This window comes from Centroberyx gerrardi, chromosome 2, assembly GCF_048128805.1.
Source record: "Centroberyx gerrardi isolate f3 chromosome 2, fCenGer3.hap1.cur.20231027, whole genome shotgun sequence".
NCBI lineage: Eukaryota > Metazoa > Chordata > Actinopteri > Beryciformes > Berycidae > Centroberyx > Centroberyx gerrardi.
This window is the reverse complement of record NC_135998.1, coordinates 23,016,076-23,034,723: the sequence shown is the minus strand read 5'-3', so window position 1 is coordinate 23,034,723 and position 18,648 is coordinate 23,016,076. Positions and strand designations below refer to the sequence as shown.

At 41.1% G+C, this 18,648-nt stretch overlaps 2 protein-coding genes across 8 annotated transcripts in view; both read right to left on the bottom strand.

The window, feature by feature from the left end:
• The window catches only part of st6galnac6 (ST6 (alpha-N-acetyl-neuraminyl-2,3-beta-galactosyl-1,3)-N-acetylgalactosaminide alpha-2,6-sialyltransferase 6), a 216,061-nt gene that overhangs the window by 159,884 nt on the left and 37,529 nt on the right, over nucleotides 1-18,648 (bottom strand). The window lies entirely within an intron of this gene.
• On the bottom strand, nucleotides 3,404-18,644 carry usp20 (ubiquitin specific peptidase 20). Of its 7 annotated transcripts, none has more exons than XM_078288942.1 (25): nucleotides 18,603-18,644; nucleotides 17,688-17,795; nucleotides 17,186-17,239; nucleotides 15,491-15,553; nucleotides 15,189-15,350; nucleotides 14,921-15,023; nucleotides 14,011-14,080; nucleotides 13,727-13,840; nucleotides 13,532-13,631; nucleotides 12,407-12,920; nucleotides 12,060-12,209; nucleotides 11,779-11,891; nucleotides 10,011-10,183; nucleotides 9,580-9,674; nucleotides 9,422-9,455; nucleotides 9,122-9,167; nucleotides 8,803-8,983; nucleotides 8,469-8,595; nucleotides 8,188-8,357; nucleotides 7,929-8,010; nucleotides 7,238-7,346; nucleotides 7,054-7,156; nucleotides 6,898-6,966; nucleotides 6,624-6,796; nucleotides 3,404-6,123 (listed from the first exon to the last, which is right to left on the bottom strand). In XM_078288942.1, exons 2-24 carry the CDS (start codon nucleotides 17,763-17,765, stop codon nucleotides 6,639-6,641), a joined length of 2,868 nt encoding a protein of 955 aa, XP_078145068.1. In that variant the 5' UTR covers nucleotides 17,766-17,795; nucleotides 18,603-18,644; the 3' UTR covers nucleotides 3,404-6,123; nucleotides 6,624-6,638. The 7 variants fall into 7 exon arrangements, with proteins under 7 accessions (XP_078145068.1, XP_078145066.1, XP_078145065.1 ...); XM_078288940.1 differs by lacking the exon at nucleotides 18,603-18,644 and adding an exon at nucleotides 18,296-18,468; XM_078288939.1 differs by lacking the exon at nucleotides 18,603-18,644 and adding an exon at nucleotides 18,296-18,468 and having other exon boundaries at nucleotides 17,688-17,792.

Below are 18,648 nucleotides of genomic sequence, written 5' to 3'. Positions count from 1 at the left end.
GAAGCCGAGTGACAATTACTTTGTTTCTGTTTTCTTGCCATTGTCAGTGCCATCCGAACACAGCCCTCTAGTTCTAATTAAACCTTTTTTGAAAAATAAAACCCGTCAAAAGACGCGCAAATGAAAGACCAGGCATTTTTAATCATGTAACCAGTCATGAGCAATTACATCAGTTATACAGACATTCAAACATCCCACTGAATTCAGATCGACCACTTACGTTCCATGTTATCACAGCATCACCATTATGATGACCACAACAGCCACACACTGTAAATGTAGGGAAAACACAGGTCGATTAAAAAGTCCCGTTATGCTGAGTGATGTCATTGATGAATTCTGCCCAACCACAGCTAATGCTTGTATTTTCAACCAGCGGGAAGAGAAATGGAATTCTGACACGCATAGCTACAGGTGTGTGCTGTAACACAAGCAAACATGAATTCAGAGGTGGGGATGATTAAGACTTCAGGCAAGACTTAAGATCACTGAACGTTTCTAAACACCGCAATGTAACACGCTGCATTGCACCAGTCTGCTGTAAGCTGTCCAAACTCTTCAGTGTGACAGCTGTCCGATGCCTCTTTGACGATGTAGCTGAGATTGCGCACACAAAGACTTCTCTTCTTTTTTCATTGCACTTACCCAAAAGAAAATAAACTAAACTGAACATAGCCTAAACATTCTCAACGTTCTCAATATTTTTTCTTGTAGAAACAGTCTGGACATGTAAGAAAAACAACAACAAAGAGTACAAAAACAGTTTTCTCAAGACAAAGGGACATTTTCTTAAAACCAATTAAAACCAATGAATAGATGCACCGATGAATGAACATCCTGACCTGGATTGAAAGGTCTCAGGTATTTTGGGTTGTCAGCTTGTTGGATACATGCATTGTCAGGGGAATGTTTCAGCCCCTCTGGAGACTATTGCACTTGTGAATATCTGAGCAGGTTTGATAAATGTACGCATGTTGCAAAACTTTCTGTTGGACCTGATAAGAGATAAAGTGGATTTTCTAGTGAAGTCTAACCTCTCTCAGATGTTCACGAGTAAAAAGGATCTGCAGCTGACTGTGAACACGCCACATCTTTTCTATTTCAAAAGCAAACTCATGACAGTAGAGAACCCTTCAATTAAAACAACAAATCTCTCATTTAGGTTAACAAAAAAATAGCTAACATTGAATCTAGGTTTTACAGCAAGAATTCATTTTGATTCTTCATCTTTAAACTGAGCTTTGTTGTATGCAAACAACTTCTACGACATGTTAACATCCTCTAATTAATGGCCACTTTGAATAATTCTCTTCTGAGTTCAAAGGAAGCCCATTTAGACATCATCCTCCTGCTTACATAAATAATTTACCATATACCATGGACCTTAACGCCTCAGAGACAGTCATCTTAAACCATTCTCAAGAAATGAATCTCTATGGCAAGCAGGACTGTTTCATCAGGACTGCTGATGAAACAGCAGTCCTGATGAAGTTAAACAAGGAGACATATACTAATTTTCCTCATCAATATTACTTTTTCTAATCCATCACTTGTTTGTGGGAAAAAAGGAAAAAAGTCAAGAGGGTTGAGTATTTTCTGAAGGCACTGTAAACCCAGGTAGGATGACTGCCTCATGGTTAAATTCTGGTATGGGGATACTTCATGACATTTCCCGTCTGTATTTGAGATTTCAATGCTATATTACAAATAGGCAAACAATGGCAATGCAAAACGTAAAAAAAACAAAAACAAGCAGACACCAAGAACTACTGTCACCAATTCCTGTTTCCCGTTCTACCTGAGATCTGAGTAATACCTGTCCATAAAGATGTTGCAGTCACTCATTTGTATTAACTAACACCTCTTGTGGCCATTGTGCCATCGTTACACTTTAGCAGTATTTTTCTGTGCCACCAAATATTAACTTGTTCAGTGAATATTACTAATTGATTAATAGATGAATAAAAACAATGTATAAAGTCATTAGTTGATGTTGAAATGACACAGTTAATACAACAGTTCATATAACAATTCGTAATGGTAAGTTCATTCATAATTATTTCATAGATCTGTCTTTAATGAATGATTTAATTTCTGAATGTACATTTTTTAGTTTGCAAAACTAAGGCAATTGTGTTTTCCTGTTCATTTTCCATCTCACAATTCATTTGTCTCCTGCTTTACCATTTACACCTTCTACTGGGGCACACTTTATTTTTAGATGACTATTTTTAATGAGACGACATGCAGCCAGTGTGCCACACCAAAAGTGATGTGAAGTCCAACCCACAGAGAAGTAACACGAGCCATCACTGGCCGGCAGCAGGCTGTAGCATGTTGCTAATGCTAGCAATCCAGCACAATGTCAGGGAAGGGGATCTTTCAAGTTGATCCTGTTCTGGCAGACCAGATAGAGGCCAGCCTGACCGTGTCATCATTACCTCCTCCAAAGGGTGAAAGCTAGTTTGCCAGCAGGCCAACAGTTGGCCAAAGAGGGCTCCTCTTAATTCTCTGTGTGTTGTACTCTATTATTATTAGCACTGACTGTCATTTAATAAAAATAAAAAAAAGTGTCACCTAATAATAAAGCGTGGCCAAAGCAGAAAGTGTAAACAGTAAAGCAGTTAGTGAGATGGAAAGTGAATAGGATATCAGATTAGTAGATGGAATAACAAAAAGTGAGATTTTAAATGCCTTAATAAGCATAGGTCCAGGCCAGGGGAGTGTGGGCGACTTTAGCTCTGTCTGGTGTTGAGGTGCCAGACATCACTGTGGAGCCTACTGGAGGTGTTGTGGCCCAAATTCAGCCAGGCATCTGTGATAGGAGGAGCCCAGCTGATGGCCCCCGTGACACACCTGCACTCACTCAACCCCGTAACATTTAGATCAGGCGGTGACCGCGTCGCCTGATGCCCTTGTAGGTTAGTACATCACCCATCTGACGTCTGAATTGGGCTTCTGTATGAATGCTCACCTTGATGGCACAAGGATTGCAACATCAAATCCTGTGTATTATTATGAAACGGAATTGTTAATTGACTCACTTAAATACCATTTTATTTTTTATTTATTTATACCGTTTTATTAATTGCGCTATTTAAACATCAATTTAATTCATGACTATAGTTTCTTTTAATGTGTCTATGAATTAATCAATAATAATTAATCACTGAACTAGGCTATAATTATTAGCGTGACAGTTATGCACAGTTATGCTAGCCTAGTTTGTTATTTTTGTGTTTTGCCATGGGCAGCTGGTTAAGCATGCTTTGAAATCTGGTGACAAAGGATGGCTGCCAAAATCAGGAGGCAATGACATTATGATTTATTTTAAAAACAGTGAGATAGAGAAGGACATTGTTTATTTAACTCAGCTGTTAATGATTACTAGAAAATTCCACATCCATATAAACAAATGGACTCAAAATTTTTCCCATTTTATACATACAGCTGGCACATTACTCTTTCGTTTGTACTGTGATGTTGTAAAGGTGTGTAGTTGTTAAAATTAATTACAAAATTTAAGAAAATATACACTATCAATATGTAAGGGTTCTAGTGCGCCAACAGATGATATTTTAATTACAGCAAGATGGAGCTACCAAAGCAGTTTTGTGTTTAAGGGTACAGAATTTATTCAGTATTTACCCACAATTTTTTTTTAAATAGCAGACATGCTAGCATCAGCTGGCACTAATCAAGCGACAGGTAATTGACAAGTGGCTTTCTACATACAGTGAGGACTATCTTCTTGAACGTCAGCAGTGAGCAGAAGACAAATGATAAAAGATGAAGATGAAAGACCAATTAATAGCAAGTTTTTTTTTTTAATCTTTGGCAGGTGGCCATGATATAAGCGGGGTAACACACTCCATAGCGTGCGGTTATTTAAAGATGCACTGGCCAACTTTTAACGTTGGTGGCTCCACATGGCAGCGAGAGGTAACCGTTTAAAAGCTGTTTGAACTCCAGCACTCAGAAATCATGTAACGTGATGTCCGTAAACTGCACACAGCACACTCGTGTTTACCAGCCCAGCCTGCCTGTGATGCCTTTATACCAAAGGATACACAAAGGGATGAGAGACGCGAAAGATCTAACACTGGTGAATCCAGTTCTCTCTCGACGGAGCGTTCGCCCACTGCTGTTTAAGAGAAACTTTGTATTTTGGGCTTAAGTTTTGATCCCTCGCTTCCTGTGGGCGCAGAAGCATCCGTACCCGACACCAGAATTTAATTTGGTCAAATAGGGTGAATCCACAGTGTCTAAATTAGGGGGGATGGGACGCTCGTCTCTACTGAAGCCCCGCTTTGTGATTTAGGGCTTATAAGACAGGTGTGTTTTTACATAAATCTTGCCTAGTGCAGCTTTAACAATAAGGCAATCTGCAGAAGCAAATCCCATAGCCCCCACGTTGTGCATTATTATCATTTATATATTATTATTTTATAAGCACACACCTCATAGTGTATTATCCCTGACATAAGGTGCAGTAGAGCTTCACTGATCTGAACTTAAGGCTATCCAGCTAACCAAACATGCATAATAAAGAAATTATATAGTGAAATGAATCTAATTAACCAAAAGTTATTGACATTTCCTTGCTGTTATGTTACAGGACTGCTTTGTGCCAGTTTTGCAGTTTGTACCTGTTTGTCAGAATATTCCTCTCCTTGCCACATGAATTTGTTACAGCGGTGTTACAATTTCAGTTTCATAACAACGCTCTGTCCCGGCTTGAGCTGGTAGTGCATTGGTGTTCAATTATACGATACACGCCAAGTTTCCCTCGCTTTTGTGCCTCAGCATTAACGGTTTGTAGAATCTTCCCCTGCTCTCTTTTTTGATTTGATGGTTTTATTTGATGGTTATCTCTTCAAAATGACTATCTGTATGTACGTGGTGATTTACAAATATATTGGTGATATTTCATGAGAATATCAAACTTCATATAATGTAATATCTGTAAAGTTATATCAAAATATCTTTGCTAGTTAAGATGCTAACAAACATTTTGTTGTTCCACTATCCCTCTACTCTGCCAGGTATGCATTACATTTGTTTATTGATAAATGTATGAGTTGCTATTTCTCTACTCTTTTGGTATTGGTTGAGGAAATGGGTTCTTGTAAAGTGTGCCTGTTTATTTACTCTACATATCTATATATCTACATGTTCATATGTCTCTTTATGTATGTACCTCTTTTCTGGATAGCCATGGCATAAATGGAGCTGGAGAGTGTCAATATTGTCAATATATCATTTTGACAACCTAATATTATTATCTATGCCAGCTAATAAACTGGGCGCCTGCCAGAACACAGGATCCTGTCAGTGAGTGGTCTTTACAAGTCCAAGGAGCTCTAGTTACATGCAATTAGAAGCTTTTCAAATACAATTTAGTCTGAGAAGGGCCTTTTGGATTATGTGCATGCATGTTTCATAGTGTGAAAATTAATTGCTGTGGTATTTTGATATAATTCAGTCATCCGATCATTTCACTGGTTCAAGCAACTTCCATTCCTGAGGGGCTCAGTTTAATACTGTTTATTTAAGGTGGGAGGTGCAAGAGTATGGATTGTTGATTCTCTCACGGTGCCGAGACTCACCACAGTGAGTGCAGGCAACTTGTTGCTAAAGAAGTAGTAAATTGTGGGTACATCTATATTACAAGTAGGCAAACGATGGCAAGCATGTTGTCAAATGTCTCTTGGTTGGTGCCTCCAATGAAGATAAATGTACAAGTGACAGTCATCAAGCAAAGCGATTCACTTCTGTTCCCCTCAGCGTCAAGGTCTGTGATACCCGTCGCCTGCCTGCCGCAGCCAGACAGTTTGCATTATGACACCTAGTTACTACAGCAGCCACTGAAACACCACAGCTACCCAAAACAGCTCCAGAGATGTGGCATGATGTCTTATTTTACACTGTAACATTGAGGATCAGAATTATTCAATAAATAAACTACAATACATGACATTTAAGTACCATTTTGTCTTCTTGCGACGGGGCATCGGAATAATGCGTTGCTACATTTACAAAGTGCTCATGACAAGGCTTCTTCACCAAGGTGCAAATTCCTCAGTTTCCTGTGAGGGCAGGGTGGAGGGGAAGTCAGATAACCTAGGAATAATAAGAAAGAAAAACCAAGTTCAGAAACCCTTAATGGACTGCCCACCCAAACAGCCTAGATCAGATTTACAGCTGTTTATTAACTAGATGTGACGACTCCATTATTCTTGCACAGAGGCATAGCTGTCTTGCTTCTCCGCTGGCCAGCAGGAATGTGTGAGCTCATGGGACTGACGTCAGCACAGTGGGTGGAAAAGATGCATGTTCCAGCGCCAGTTACGGGAGCCAAGTGTTCCAGTAAATGTAATTTTAAGAATGGAAAACTTTCCACATTAACCGAAGATATCAAATATCAGGAGGGAAATATCAAGAGCCTGCAAAAAAATTCCCACATATCCTTTTTGTAAAGTTGGTTCGAAAGAGAGTGATTGTGTGTGAGCCTGTGTATGTGTGAGAGTATGCGAGTCCTCAAGCGAGTGAAACCCAAATGTTTTTTGAGCACATGCATGCACATGGAGTAGTGTTTCTCAACAATAAGCAAACATTCCCACCTCTCTCTCTTTAGCTCAAAGTGCTCTGGTCTCTGCCTCGATCTTCCTTTCTCCGTGAAGACTGTCAGGATCAGCTGGGGCCACCGTCTGTCTCACTGCAATTTCAGGGCCTCCACCATAGATGCCCAGCAGATACTGCCACGTCTCCTCTGAGATCTGACCATAGTCAGCACCTGGGGGCAGACATACACATAAACACATTTAGACCACCCACTCTTTCATGAGAAGATGACTAACTGCCTGTTTCCTCCATTATACCGCTACTGAGGTTCACCTTGTTTGAGTTGTATGTGTCCTCCTTTCATAACACCAATTTTGCTGTTGTCAATGGGGCCAGGGGGCTCTGAAAAAACATGAAAATATTTATATTGGCAGGAAGCAGCAGGACTTCTATTGCTCTACAACATTTATATAGCTGCGGTGTCCATACCATTGTCTTTGCCCTTGACAAAGCTCTCCCACTCTCTGAACCACTGCATGCTGATACACAGGATGACGGTGGGAGCCTCCTCAGCCTGGAACTCTTTATTCAGCTACAGACAAGAGAAAACTGCTCATTCGACATACAGCAAAGGATAAATACACACAATCCCTTACGCCATGCAGCCCCTTACCTTGATGAAGGTGTCTATCTCCACTTTTCTGCGTTTGGCCAGAGCTTCAATCTCCACCTGGCAGATGGCACACATGTACAGATGGTTGACTGCCGGGCCGCCTCCAAAGCTGGGGACAGAAAGGCAGATATATATAACAGGAAGACACAGAAAGATGGACGGACAGATTCATAGATATATCAATAGACAGATATCGCTTGGTATAGATGCCTGTGGACGTTATCAGAGGCACACAGAGAAGTTAGCAGAATGTTAATAATAATGATAATTAATGACAATTCTGGTTATTTTTCAACCTGGGCCTTATTTTCCTAGTTTTCTCCATCATGCCGATCAATTCTGATCAAAAATGTCATCAATTACTTCACTGTAGAGCTACGGACCTCTCAGTTTGCAGGGAGCGCTACCCTCCAAAACAATCTAAAGGAGCCAAGGGAAAGTCTGCAGTTGAACCCAGAAAGTGACTAAAACATGCCTTTTCAGCACTCACGCTGCACTTAAACACGTCTTTAAATAGCTGTGATTGAACAATTATCACACAGCATTTCAGTTAGTAGTCCATTTGATACTTCTTTAGCGTTGTTCTCACACTTCCTTGTTTAATTTGCTGCACACTTGTGAGTGTTGTTGTGCTGAAAAAGACTGTTTCGGGTGCTTGTGGATTCGGCTTTGCTGTGTGTCACATATTCACCTGTTGTAAAGGTATTCCCACACATTCTGGGGAAGTATCACAACCAGGTCATCTATGTAGTGGTATTTATTAGGTGGGATCCCTGGACAGAGACAAAAAAGATATTAGGGGTTAATGTGTCATTAAGCAATCTATGACCTTCTATGATCTGTGACCAGTAGGAATTGCAACCACATCGATACAATTTATCTCCTTGTACACAAGTCTCTGACCCCCCCCAAAAAAATACAAAAAGAAAGACACGTTATATACCACACACCTCCATGCCGACAGAGAAATGTATGGTTGCTGATGGGGCCTGGTTCGGTGAAGGTGTTGAACTTATTGAGCCATTCTCTGGAGATGTAAAACTGCAGCAGGCTGGGCTCCTTCATATTGGCTAGAGCCACCACCTTCTGCCTCTCCCTCACCGACTCCTCGCTGCTTTTCCTGCACAAATAAATATACACATACAGTAATAAATAAATAGTAATAACATTTTTATAAATCAGCAAAGATTTGATATGAATGTTCAACAATTCAGAGTCGTCCATAGCTCACCTGTAGAACAACACATAGGCTTCTGCATTCTGCACCACTGTTTCATGGACTTCTGTGACATACTGGTCGTCAAACTCGTACCACTGGCCGTTAATCACGTTCTGACAGTATGCGATGTAGTGTCCACCTGAAGCACCAAGGGGAGGGTAAGAGATGAGAAGAGCAATATAACAAGCAGGAAGGGTAAGAAACACAGTTGAAACATGGAACTTTATGAGATAAACGACTGAGCCAGATAATGTCCATGGTTACCCATTCTCAGAGATGTGTTAACTATAAAGGAAATAACATTTTTGATGTGCCCTTATCCGTAGGAAATGAAGTAAACCCGTACTTCCTGCGGTGCCATGGTGACAGATGACTGACAGCAGGTCGTAAGTGGTGATTTGGGAGGGACTCTCTTTAGCCAGGAAAGGTCGCAGGTCAAGGCCCTCCAATGGGAAGGATACGTGGCTGCTGATCTTGAAGGAATACATCACTTCGTGCCGAAAACGCTTCAGGTGAATGCACAGAATCTATACAACAAATTTGGACACACACACACACACACACACACACACACACACACACACACACACACACAGCGACGCTTTATGTAGATTAACCAGAAGTGAAACTCTACAACAAGAAAGAGATAAAGACAAATCTCGTACCTCAGGAAGTCTAAGTACTTTGCAATATTTCACACCATTCCTCAATCTGTAAAGAAAAAGAGAAATACTGTGTTAAATCTCTGTATGTCAAGAAACCCAGTTCCCCTATTTATAAAAGACAAACAGAAAACATCATTCCTGTTGTTTTAATCACATTTATTGAGCAAACTAAGTGTTTATTCTTAAGTATGTGACTCCATCTTGTCTAGTATGCACTTTTACGGTGTACTGTGAACTTTTTTTTAACAATGAGAGCAACAGAATAAGGCACAAAGTGATGCACTGTCCCTTCATACTCACTTTTTACATCTTTCACAGCTGTACATGTTGTCCCCTGCAAAACAATTAATGAAAAGGTCAATTCTGACACAAAACTCCCTGGCCTACATTTGACAATGTAAAAACGACACATTATAGCAGTATAGCACAGTATCGTATTATTACATACTATGATTTACCTTTCAGCTCATCAGCAGCAAAGAAAGCAGCAAGGCAGTCTTCTAGGGTTACCATGGGTCCCCAAAACCAAGTGGGGATACACGAGACTACAAAACTGCTCACAGGCAAACCGCAAAGAGATGCAATCGTTACAACCACAAACATGCTGCAAAGACTTATCTTGACAGTGATGATTCTGATAGTCAGCATGAGTTATCAAACTTACTACTATCTCTGTCTTGCTCAACACATCATACCACACTGTCCGATACTAATCTGCACTTACAAATAAACCTAGAGTCCTTAACCAGAAAAATCTGTTGATAAAATCTTGTCAGTTAAACCACCAGTATTGGCATGCAACTGCAACCTGCTGAATTTAAAACTGCGTTCCCTCTCAAATACCCTCACTTCCCCCCTGGCCCCTGACACTTAAACACCGCCCACTGACCGGCGTATGGAGTCCATGATGTAGGAGATCCAGCCCTGGGAGCCGTAAGTGTCAGGACACACGCCCGTCTTGGCAGGCAGGTTCTGATGGATGGAGGAGTGCAGCTTGGCCAAGTCCTCTTTACCAGGAATAGGCAGCGACAGGTCCTGGAACGTTTCCACTGTGGTAGAGACCTGCCAGGCAACCACAGGATTGGTTGACTCAGCCTACCACTCTCTTACGATATCTTCGCACATTTGTTTTTACACAATCTGCTCTTCTGGTGTATCCCAAAGTTGTGACATGTACACCTTTCTAAAGAAATCATTGAGGGTGGGAATCGGGAAATCGATAACATCTTCCAAATAAAAACAGAAAAGAAATGAGTAAGATACAAATAAAACAAAATACAAAACCAAATACTCTAGCGTAACTACTGTTTGAAAATGTCAAAAAAAATCAATTAAGATTTCCACAAAATTCCAATGAAAGCGTCATCTGAACATCTGACTGACACTGGTTTTCATGTTAGAGAAGATGGTGGCTGTAATCTGAAAGCACAAAAGGAGAATATAATTATGCAGGCTCTTCTACCTTAACCTGATCTTCCATCTCCTTCCAATAGCCACACATGATAGAGCTGATAGAGAAAAGCCTTATAACATCTGTAATTAATTGAAGCATTATAATAAAAAAAAGTAATCTATCAAAAAGTGACTGAAAATTGTTTTGCACCAAATGTCCTGAACATCCAATAAAGAATGTATAACACTGCCAACTGCTTTATCTCTCCCACTGACATGTGTAGCCCCAAAATTACGACACAGCCAATAAAATATATTGCAGGGAGGAAATGTGAATCCAAATTAGATGAAAAACACTTGTCCTCCTGTTGCATTCATAACATTCCTGAATAGTTTCGTCCTAACATTTACCAAAACATAGGATCTCATATAACTAAACTCCACTGTGCAGCTATGTAGAAACCACACTTGGATATTGGAGGGAAGAGGGGTTGGTGAAAGTAGGTGTGTATGTGGCATTATCCAGTGGGGGTCACTGTGTTTCACTGAATTTGGCCCACAACACCCTCAGAAGGCTCAGCAGTGAGTTCTGGCATCCAAGAAACATCGTTCACACCCGCTATGAATACTGATCAGAACTATTCATCTACACTGTCCTGTATCTAAACTTAGCTCACAGCATTACACCCAATCATGACTAACCTCACTATTGGGCTAAACAACAATAAGCTAATTAGATAGCTAATCCACACTAATGGTACAGCTAAGCATTTTTTAAGAAATTAACATGTCCACCTGCCAGTAAGCAATCTCAAACACTTGTTTCTCATGACAAAGATATAAAAAACGGAACGACTAACAGCCATGTATTGTAGCTCTCACATATCTACATACAACAATATGGGATGCAACAAATTTTAATAAATGGTTGCAAATTTATGATATATCAAGATTGGAGTTAACAAAAAGTGTATTTTGTATGACTTTGTTTTGCCAGTACGCAGCACCAGACAGCATCAAACTGCGCATGTGTGAAATGGTTTCAACACCACGACAGTTGTTTTGTGACAACTTTAAGGACGCCTCTAGTGTTGCAATTCCCTGATAATATTAATCAAAATAACATGTTTACACAGGGCGTCCTTTAGTCTGTGTTTCACATGGTAGCAAAGGACTGTAGTATTATTTAGCAAGTAGATGTACTGTAGTTTCTGACTGAATTAAACAGCTCCCCCTAGTGTTTGAACGTCTGAAGCACAGCTCACCCTGTCACAGGTCAGACACTGGACCAGACTGAGGATGGAGCCGTCGAAGATGTCAGAGATCACACTGCGATAGTGAGACTGTTTCTTCTTCCTGGCACTCAGCAGCAGCTGGGCTGGAGAAGACACGTGTCAGAAAGGGGATTATAGAGGAGAAACTCAATCCAGCTGAAGCTATTTGGCTTTGACTAATGTAGCACCTTTAAATATTGTGATACTAGCGAGAGTGAGTGAATGAGAGAAAATGTGAATTACTGTGTTCCAAACCCAAGACACTTGCTCACCTTTTTTGAAGGAGTATGCAGGGCCTGCAGAGCGGAGGGGGCTGGAGCGAGGGGGACTGGAGGACAGTTTGGGGTGCAACTCCTGAAGGGTGCGTACAGGACTGCAGGGATTAGACTGGGACTGGGTCATTGACGCCTCGTTGTCCGGCTCTAAAATACAGAATGACAGATGTTCACAATAGACAGTTTAGTGACAGAAAGGATCTACACGCTAGGAATACACAAGATACTGACAAATGTGCTAAACACTCATAAACATCCATCAAAAATTAGAATGGCGCTCCAAATTGGGTGGCATGCCATGGTTTGCAAATGTTCTGACTTTCATAATCCTGTTGGTCTTATACCTGAAGTGTTGTTGCTCTGGCCTTGCCCCTGTGCTGCACTGGGTGTCTGGTTATTTTCTTGGCTTTGGAGCTCAGTGTTTGGGGTTGATGTCGGCTCCTCCTCTGCCCCCCTCTCAGGAACCCCCCCCTCGGCTGCCGTATCCACATCAGCGTCCTCGTCCATTTCCTGCGAGCCTCCACGGAGCGGTGAGCCTGATACCCTTCTTTCCTTCAGCCTTTCCTTCTCCGAAATCACCCCACCGGGCCCCATGCCCGCAATCCCCCCCGCTGGTGCCCTGACCCCGTCACACTCGTCCTGCATGAGCAGCTCAGCCTCACCCGCGCCTCCTCCCTCCCCCCGGTCACTGCTGGAACCAGAGTCACAGGACAGGAATTCATCCTCCGACGGGGAGCGGTCTCCGTCCCTTCTCTCGTCCCCGTCACTTCCCTCGCCGCTCATGCTACACTCCGCCAGAGGCTCTTTCAGCTCCTCGTGCAGCTGGTCCATCAGACAGCGCAGGAACTCCTGGGTGTCCTGTTTCCAAGTACAAACAGAGGGAGAATGTCTGTCTATTCATAACAACAAAGGCACATGATACAAAGTCAAAAGGAGGATGTATGAGTACAGCTACATACAGAGAGATACTGAGATTTGCAGAGAAGCAGTAAATGTGTGAATGGGTAAAAGAACAAGTATGTACACCTGACTATATCAAAATAAGATGGAAGGAGAAAAGTGCTTTGTCTTTCTGACAAACAATCATTGTGTATAATGGTGAGAGGTGGAACAAGGAGAACTTATACACTCATCATGCCCACTACAGGCAGGCACAACTCATCACTATTTAAGAACTTTGAACACTTTCCATGGCAAACAAAGTCAGTAAAACAAAACCAGACACTTCCAATCTAACCCACACCAAGCCTAAATGAAAGATCAATCAAAGCATTTTTAAAATATGGTTAGGTGAATGATTTGACACACACCTCACACCAAACTTTTGGGTGTTAATAACAAATACCAAAAGAGGTTAGCCACAAAAACAGTCGTTTTGAAGGGCGGTGTGAGAGAAATGGGTAGGGTCACAGTTTAAAACAGATGAGTGTCAAGCAATAGGGTGGTGCCGGGTGTAGTTAGGACCCTACCTGCTGGGAGCTTGCCCCTACCTGCTGTGCGTAACCACGAAACATGGGGTTTACTAATTTGATGCCATGGGACAGACTGGTAGGGACCACATAGCTGGGCCTGAGAGGGAGGTCAGTGTGAAAGGCAGTTTAACATAAAAGACTGATTATCATACAGAATGTAGTAATTTTATGTCACCACTATATGTGCTTTACCGTTTTTTATGCCAGAGTTCAGAGATGAGTTTCTGGTAGCTCTTACACAGAGCCGGCTTTTTATCGGTCCGGACCAGTCCACTGCAATCTAGGAAGAACTGAGTGAGAGGAGGACTAGAGAGGAAAGAAAGGAAAACGATTCAATCAACAACACCATTTATGTTCTAAAGGAGAAAGCATGCATAAACACAGACACAGAGACAAAGACACACACACACACACACACACACACACATTCCTGCTAGTTGACCAAATGTAGTGAAGCAATGAGAGAGTGACCTCACCAGTTGGACAGTGCTTGAAGAGCTGCATTCATGTAGCAGGAGTTTCCAATATTTTTCATTCCTGTCAAGCCTACAAACAACAGAAACCAGAGCAATACTACTATCTTGTACTGTCAGAAGCAGGTGCTAAAGTAATAAAACTGAGCAGATGGCTTTTGGGATTAACATAATATTAACCCCACTTTTTTAGAACAAGTCACACTGAGAAGACCTCAGAGAGGGTTAATTATCGCTGCTAGTCTCAATTTAATGAAATAGGGCTGCTAACTATTTTTAGGCATCGAAGCAATTATATCTCTTAAATATGACAGCTGTGATCTGATGATATGAGCACTTGGAAAACCCCCACAGTGATCAGATTTGAATAATCACTGACATGATTTGAGGAGCTCGTTTTTAATGTTTCTAATGTAGTGCTAGTGTTTATTCAGTATTTTAAATGTAACAAAAACTATACCCTCTGATATACTGTATGGTGCCATTCACCCTTCCACCACCTTTTTTCTTTTACAGTTGTCAAACTAAACTAAACTATACTAAACTAAATACTTCAAGAACATCATATCAATTTAGAGAAAAATAATTTATAAATATAAAAACAAGGGCTCTAGCTTTTTAGGTGCTTGGGTGTTATGCATTATTGGAGCAGCTAGAGCAATAGTAAACATACACATGATCACATGTCCAATCTCAATGCCACCTATAATCTTATTGGGGCTAATCCTGTGTGTACACCCTGACAGATCCACAGACTCCACCAGCACTGATGAACACACAGAGCCCAGCTGTTATCGAGGTGCTCCATCCTGAGCACCTAATAACTTAATCACAAATGAGTTTTGTAGAATTTAAGATGCTTTAAGTACACTGCTGATTGGCTGCAGGAATGATGAAAGAGGAGTTAACGTACCTCTGGGTTTAAGCTCATCCTCCTCTGACTCTGAACCTTCTTCTTCTGCCACAGCAATGGGCACTGCTTTTAATGGGTGACCTACTGGCTGAGGCGTTGCATCCTGGGAAAATGAGTTATAAAGAACTATAAAGAGAGAGGCACCGGTTGTGTGAAATTGAAAATAACATCTGCATTTGTAGCTTTTCTGTTCAAAGACATCCAGCAGGAAAGATAAAACAGAGAGAGGGACTGACACAAAAACCAGAGAGTAATGAGCAGAGCTGACCTTGTTGGAGCGAAGCCGTACCTGCTCCGTGGCTTTACAGTGGTGGGGTGCGGCAGCCACGGGCACCAGGGCAGGCCTCTGCTCCAGAAACACCTCCCTCTCACACACATAACACCAGATCCTGAATGTGGTCAGGTTCACAGTCAGGTTGTGCTTCTTAGCCTATAGAGGAAGCACAGACACAGAATCGATTAATAAACTGATGTGGGATACCTTCTGTTTCAAATGAAGTGATAGTGTGAGTGTGACACTTTGCTTCTCTTAACCAGAGACCTGAGATATTCAGTGTGAGAAAATGTTACCTGTGCATGCAGGGTGCTGTGATCGGAGTAGGACTCTCCACAACCAACATATGGGCAGTCGTTCTGCGTCACAGAAACATTGTATTGGGTAAGTGTAAGTTATAAAAGTGTTAACATTAGTGTGAGTGCAATCTATCTATCTAAAATCCCCTAATCACCATCAGCAGCTTAGCACTCCTCCTACCCAGTTAAAACACACACACACGATTATAAACATTTTTTCTATTCATTGTGCAGCTCTACCTCAAATACACAAACATGTATGCACTCACAGCATTCTGAATTATTGTATGTTTAACATTACTGATACATTGACATGAGATAAACATTTGCACATATTTTTATGCCAATTTAGGTGCAGTTTAGGGATTCATAATTTCCCCAAAATTAACCTATTTTCACTCCTGGGAGTACACCTAAAAAAGTGCTGTGTAGCAATACAATCTCAGCCATTGCTTTCCTCCAAGTTGCACTGGTTTGCATGTTTGATTTGCATGTTTGCGTAATGTCCTACGCTCAACGTCTTTCTGCGAAATATGAACAAGAAGTGCCAAATATTCATCAGCTGGGCAAATATGAAAATTGTGATGATAAGGAAAGTCACTGTACCATTTAAAGTATTTTTCTAAAGGCGGCATAACTCTGAATCAATGGCAGAGAGTGAATTGTACTTTGAAGTTCACAGAAATATTCACACTGAATGTGAGTACAATGCGTTACGCTGAACAAGCTATCTAGAGTTTGTCAGAACATTAACCTCATAGGCTATTGACAAATTGACCTATTTTACACTGGATCAATTAGTATACTGTTGACAAAATTAGTCATTCATTCCCTCAAAGTGAAGAGTTGAGCTTTCTTTCATTTTAAACCTTTATTTTTTGTTTTATCACACCTCTCCAGTTGTTGGTTCATTGTGAAGCAATGCCTGATGTTCATGTAAACAGCAATGTCTGTATGCTGCTGAATGAACGGTTGAAGGAATTTATTCAGGTGAGTGTTCAGGTGAGCTAGACTAGAGCAGGTTGATGAGGTCTTCAGTCTAGCAGGAACAATGAACTTTAACTCAATCAGCCACTTGTGAGTATTGTTTTGATATGGTTCACATTTAAAACCGTATAGTCAAAGCCTATTTACCTGTGCACTATTTATACTAGAACTTCCATTCAATTTTACTTTGGCCAATACACTGGCCTAATCTATGTAAGAATTTCATGCTAGAATATCAAATTTAGTATTATTAGGTATATCAAACACCAGAATATGAATTTATACTGTAATTGGACATATATTTGCTGAATTTGAGAACTATTGTATTTATGACTATTTAAAATATCTCACATTATCATTTATTGTTTAGGAATTCACCTGAACTCTGTATCCAAAGTGATTTATTTACAGTTAGTGCAGTGGTAGAATAAGCTCAACTTCCTTCTTTCTTTCTTTCTTTCTTTCTTTACTATACTAATGCTCACTAAATCCGATAGCACTATACTGGAACAATTACAATGGGTCCAATTGCTCACACAAGCATACACAATGTTTTTAGAAAATGTACTTGGCAAGGCATTACCATATTTTATGCAACAAAGTATATAAGCTAATACCATAATATGTTTAGCTAAAGCAGCCTTTACCTTTGAAGGGAAAAGGAGATTATAAACAGGAAAAACAGACATTTGAGTCCCAGCCTACCTGCAGACAGGCCCACAGGTTTGGGCCCCCTGCTCCGCATGACTGGCAAGTTCCCTGCAGAGGGAGGCAGAGAACTTGAATAGAATAGAATGGAATAGAATAGAATAGAATAGAAAATAAACCTAAATGTCCACACATGGAATTGTGCCTTTAGCTAGGCCTGCAGACAGGCCACAGGTTTGGACCCCAGTGTGTTAGTGTGTTATAAGTAAAAACAGACAGGATGCTTTAGATACATAATCGAGCACCACAAGCCACAGGGACAACATAACATAACATAACACAACACAACACAGGTTTAGCACATATTCCAGTTCATATTATTGTAACTGTAATGGGGACTGATGTGCACTAGGTTATCACACAACAGCCTTAATAAAGTCTTAAGCTGACACTTAACACTGGTATGACACAAAGAGCCAGTGAGCTCTCAGAGGACTGGACATCCTTGACACTGTGCAGAGCATCTAAATTACTGTCGGACAGGCACAAGAAAACCCACCTTGGATTTCTGGAGCAGTTCCTCTTTGGTTACCTCTCCTATGGAGTCCAGGTGGGGACAAACGTCTTGTTCAGCCATATTCACTCAGTCTCCTCAGGCGGAGGTCTACTAATTTGAAAGGGCAGCAATTACAAGAATGTTGCAATTTAGATGACAAGCTGTTGTAGCTAACGCTACCTTTAGTATCAAACAACGAAAACACGATATATCCAGCGCGTCTCAAACATAAGTAATCAAATTATTGTTTTGTCCATCTTTTTTCAGTTAGAAAGCGTAACATTAGCTAGCTAGCTAGCGTCAGCTACCTGTCCACCCACAAAAATTGACAGCTCTGCAAATTAAAAGGCCTTGTGTTTTCCCAACGCACGCTCACAAAGTATTTGCCTGCTGCAGCGAAGACAACAACTGATAATGACTGCTCCATATTTACCAACAAAAGCAGCTGTCACGATGACATTCAGTATTTTTCATCCTTGTTGTAAACAAACCGTGCTGGGTGAAGATATGCGACCGACGCTAGGTAGATACGGAGAAGCCGACCGACGCGATGCCCCAGCCCACCATCCAGCCTCCCCCTCCCCTACCCGGTCAGCACGGCACAGGCTCACAGGCTGGAGGAGGAGCTGCTGCAACGTCAGGGACTCCGCCAAGTTACCCTGACAACTCGCTTTTCTCCTCTGTAGTAACTAACTGTATCCCCTGCACACTGTGTGTATGTTATGGCGCTCTCCATTCAAAACCCATCTTCTTTACTTTTTATTGTTTTCAGTTATGTAACGTTGGTAGGTATTCGCGGGGTTAAACTAGCGATTTACTAGAGTTTAATCCAGTTGTCTCTGTTTATGCCAGTGACTAGCAAACTGATAGATAGATAGATAGATAGATAGATAGATAGATAGATAGATAGATAGATACTCTAACATTAGGCTGTCTTCTCGAGCCTTCAAAGAGCGGAAGTCGT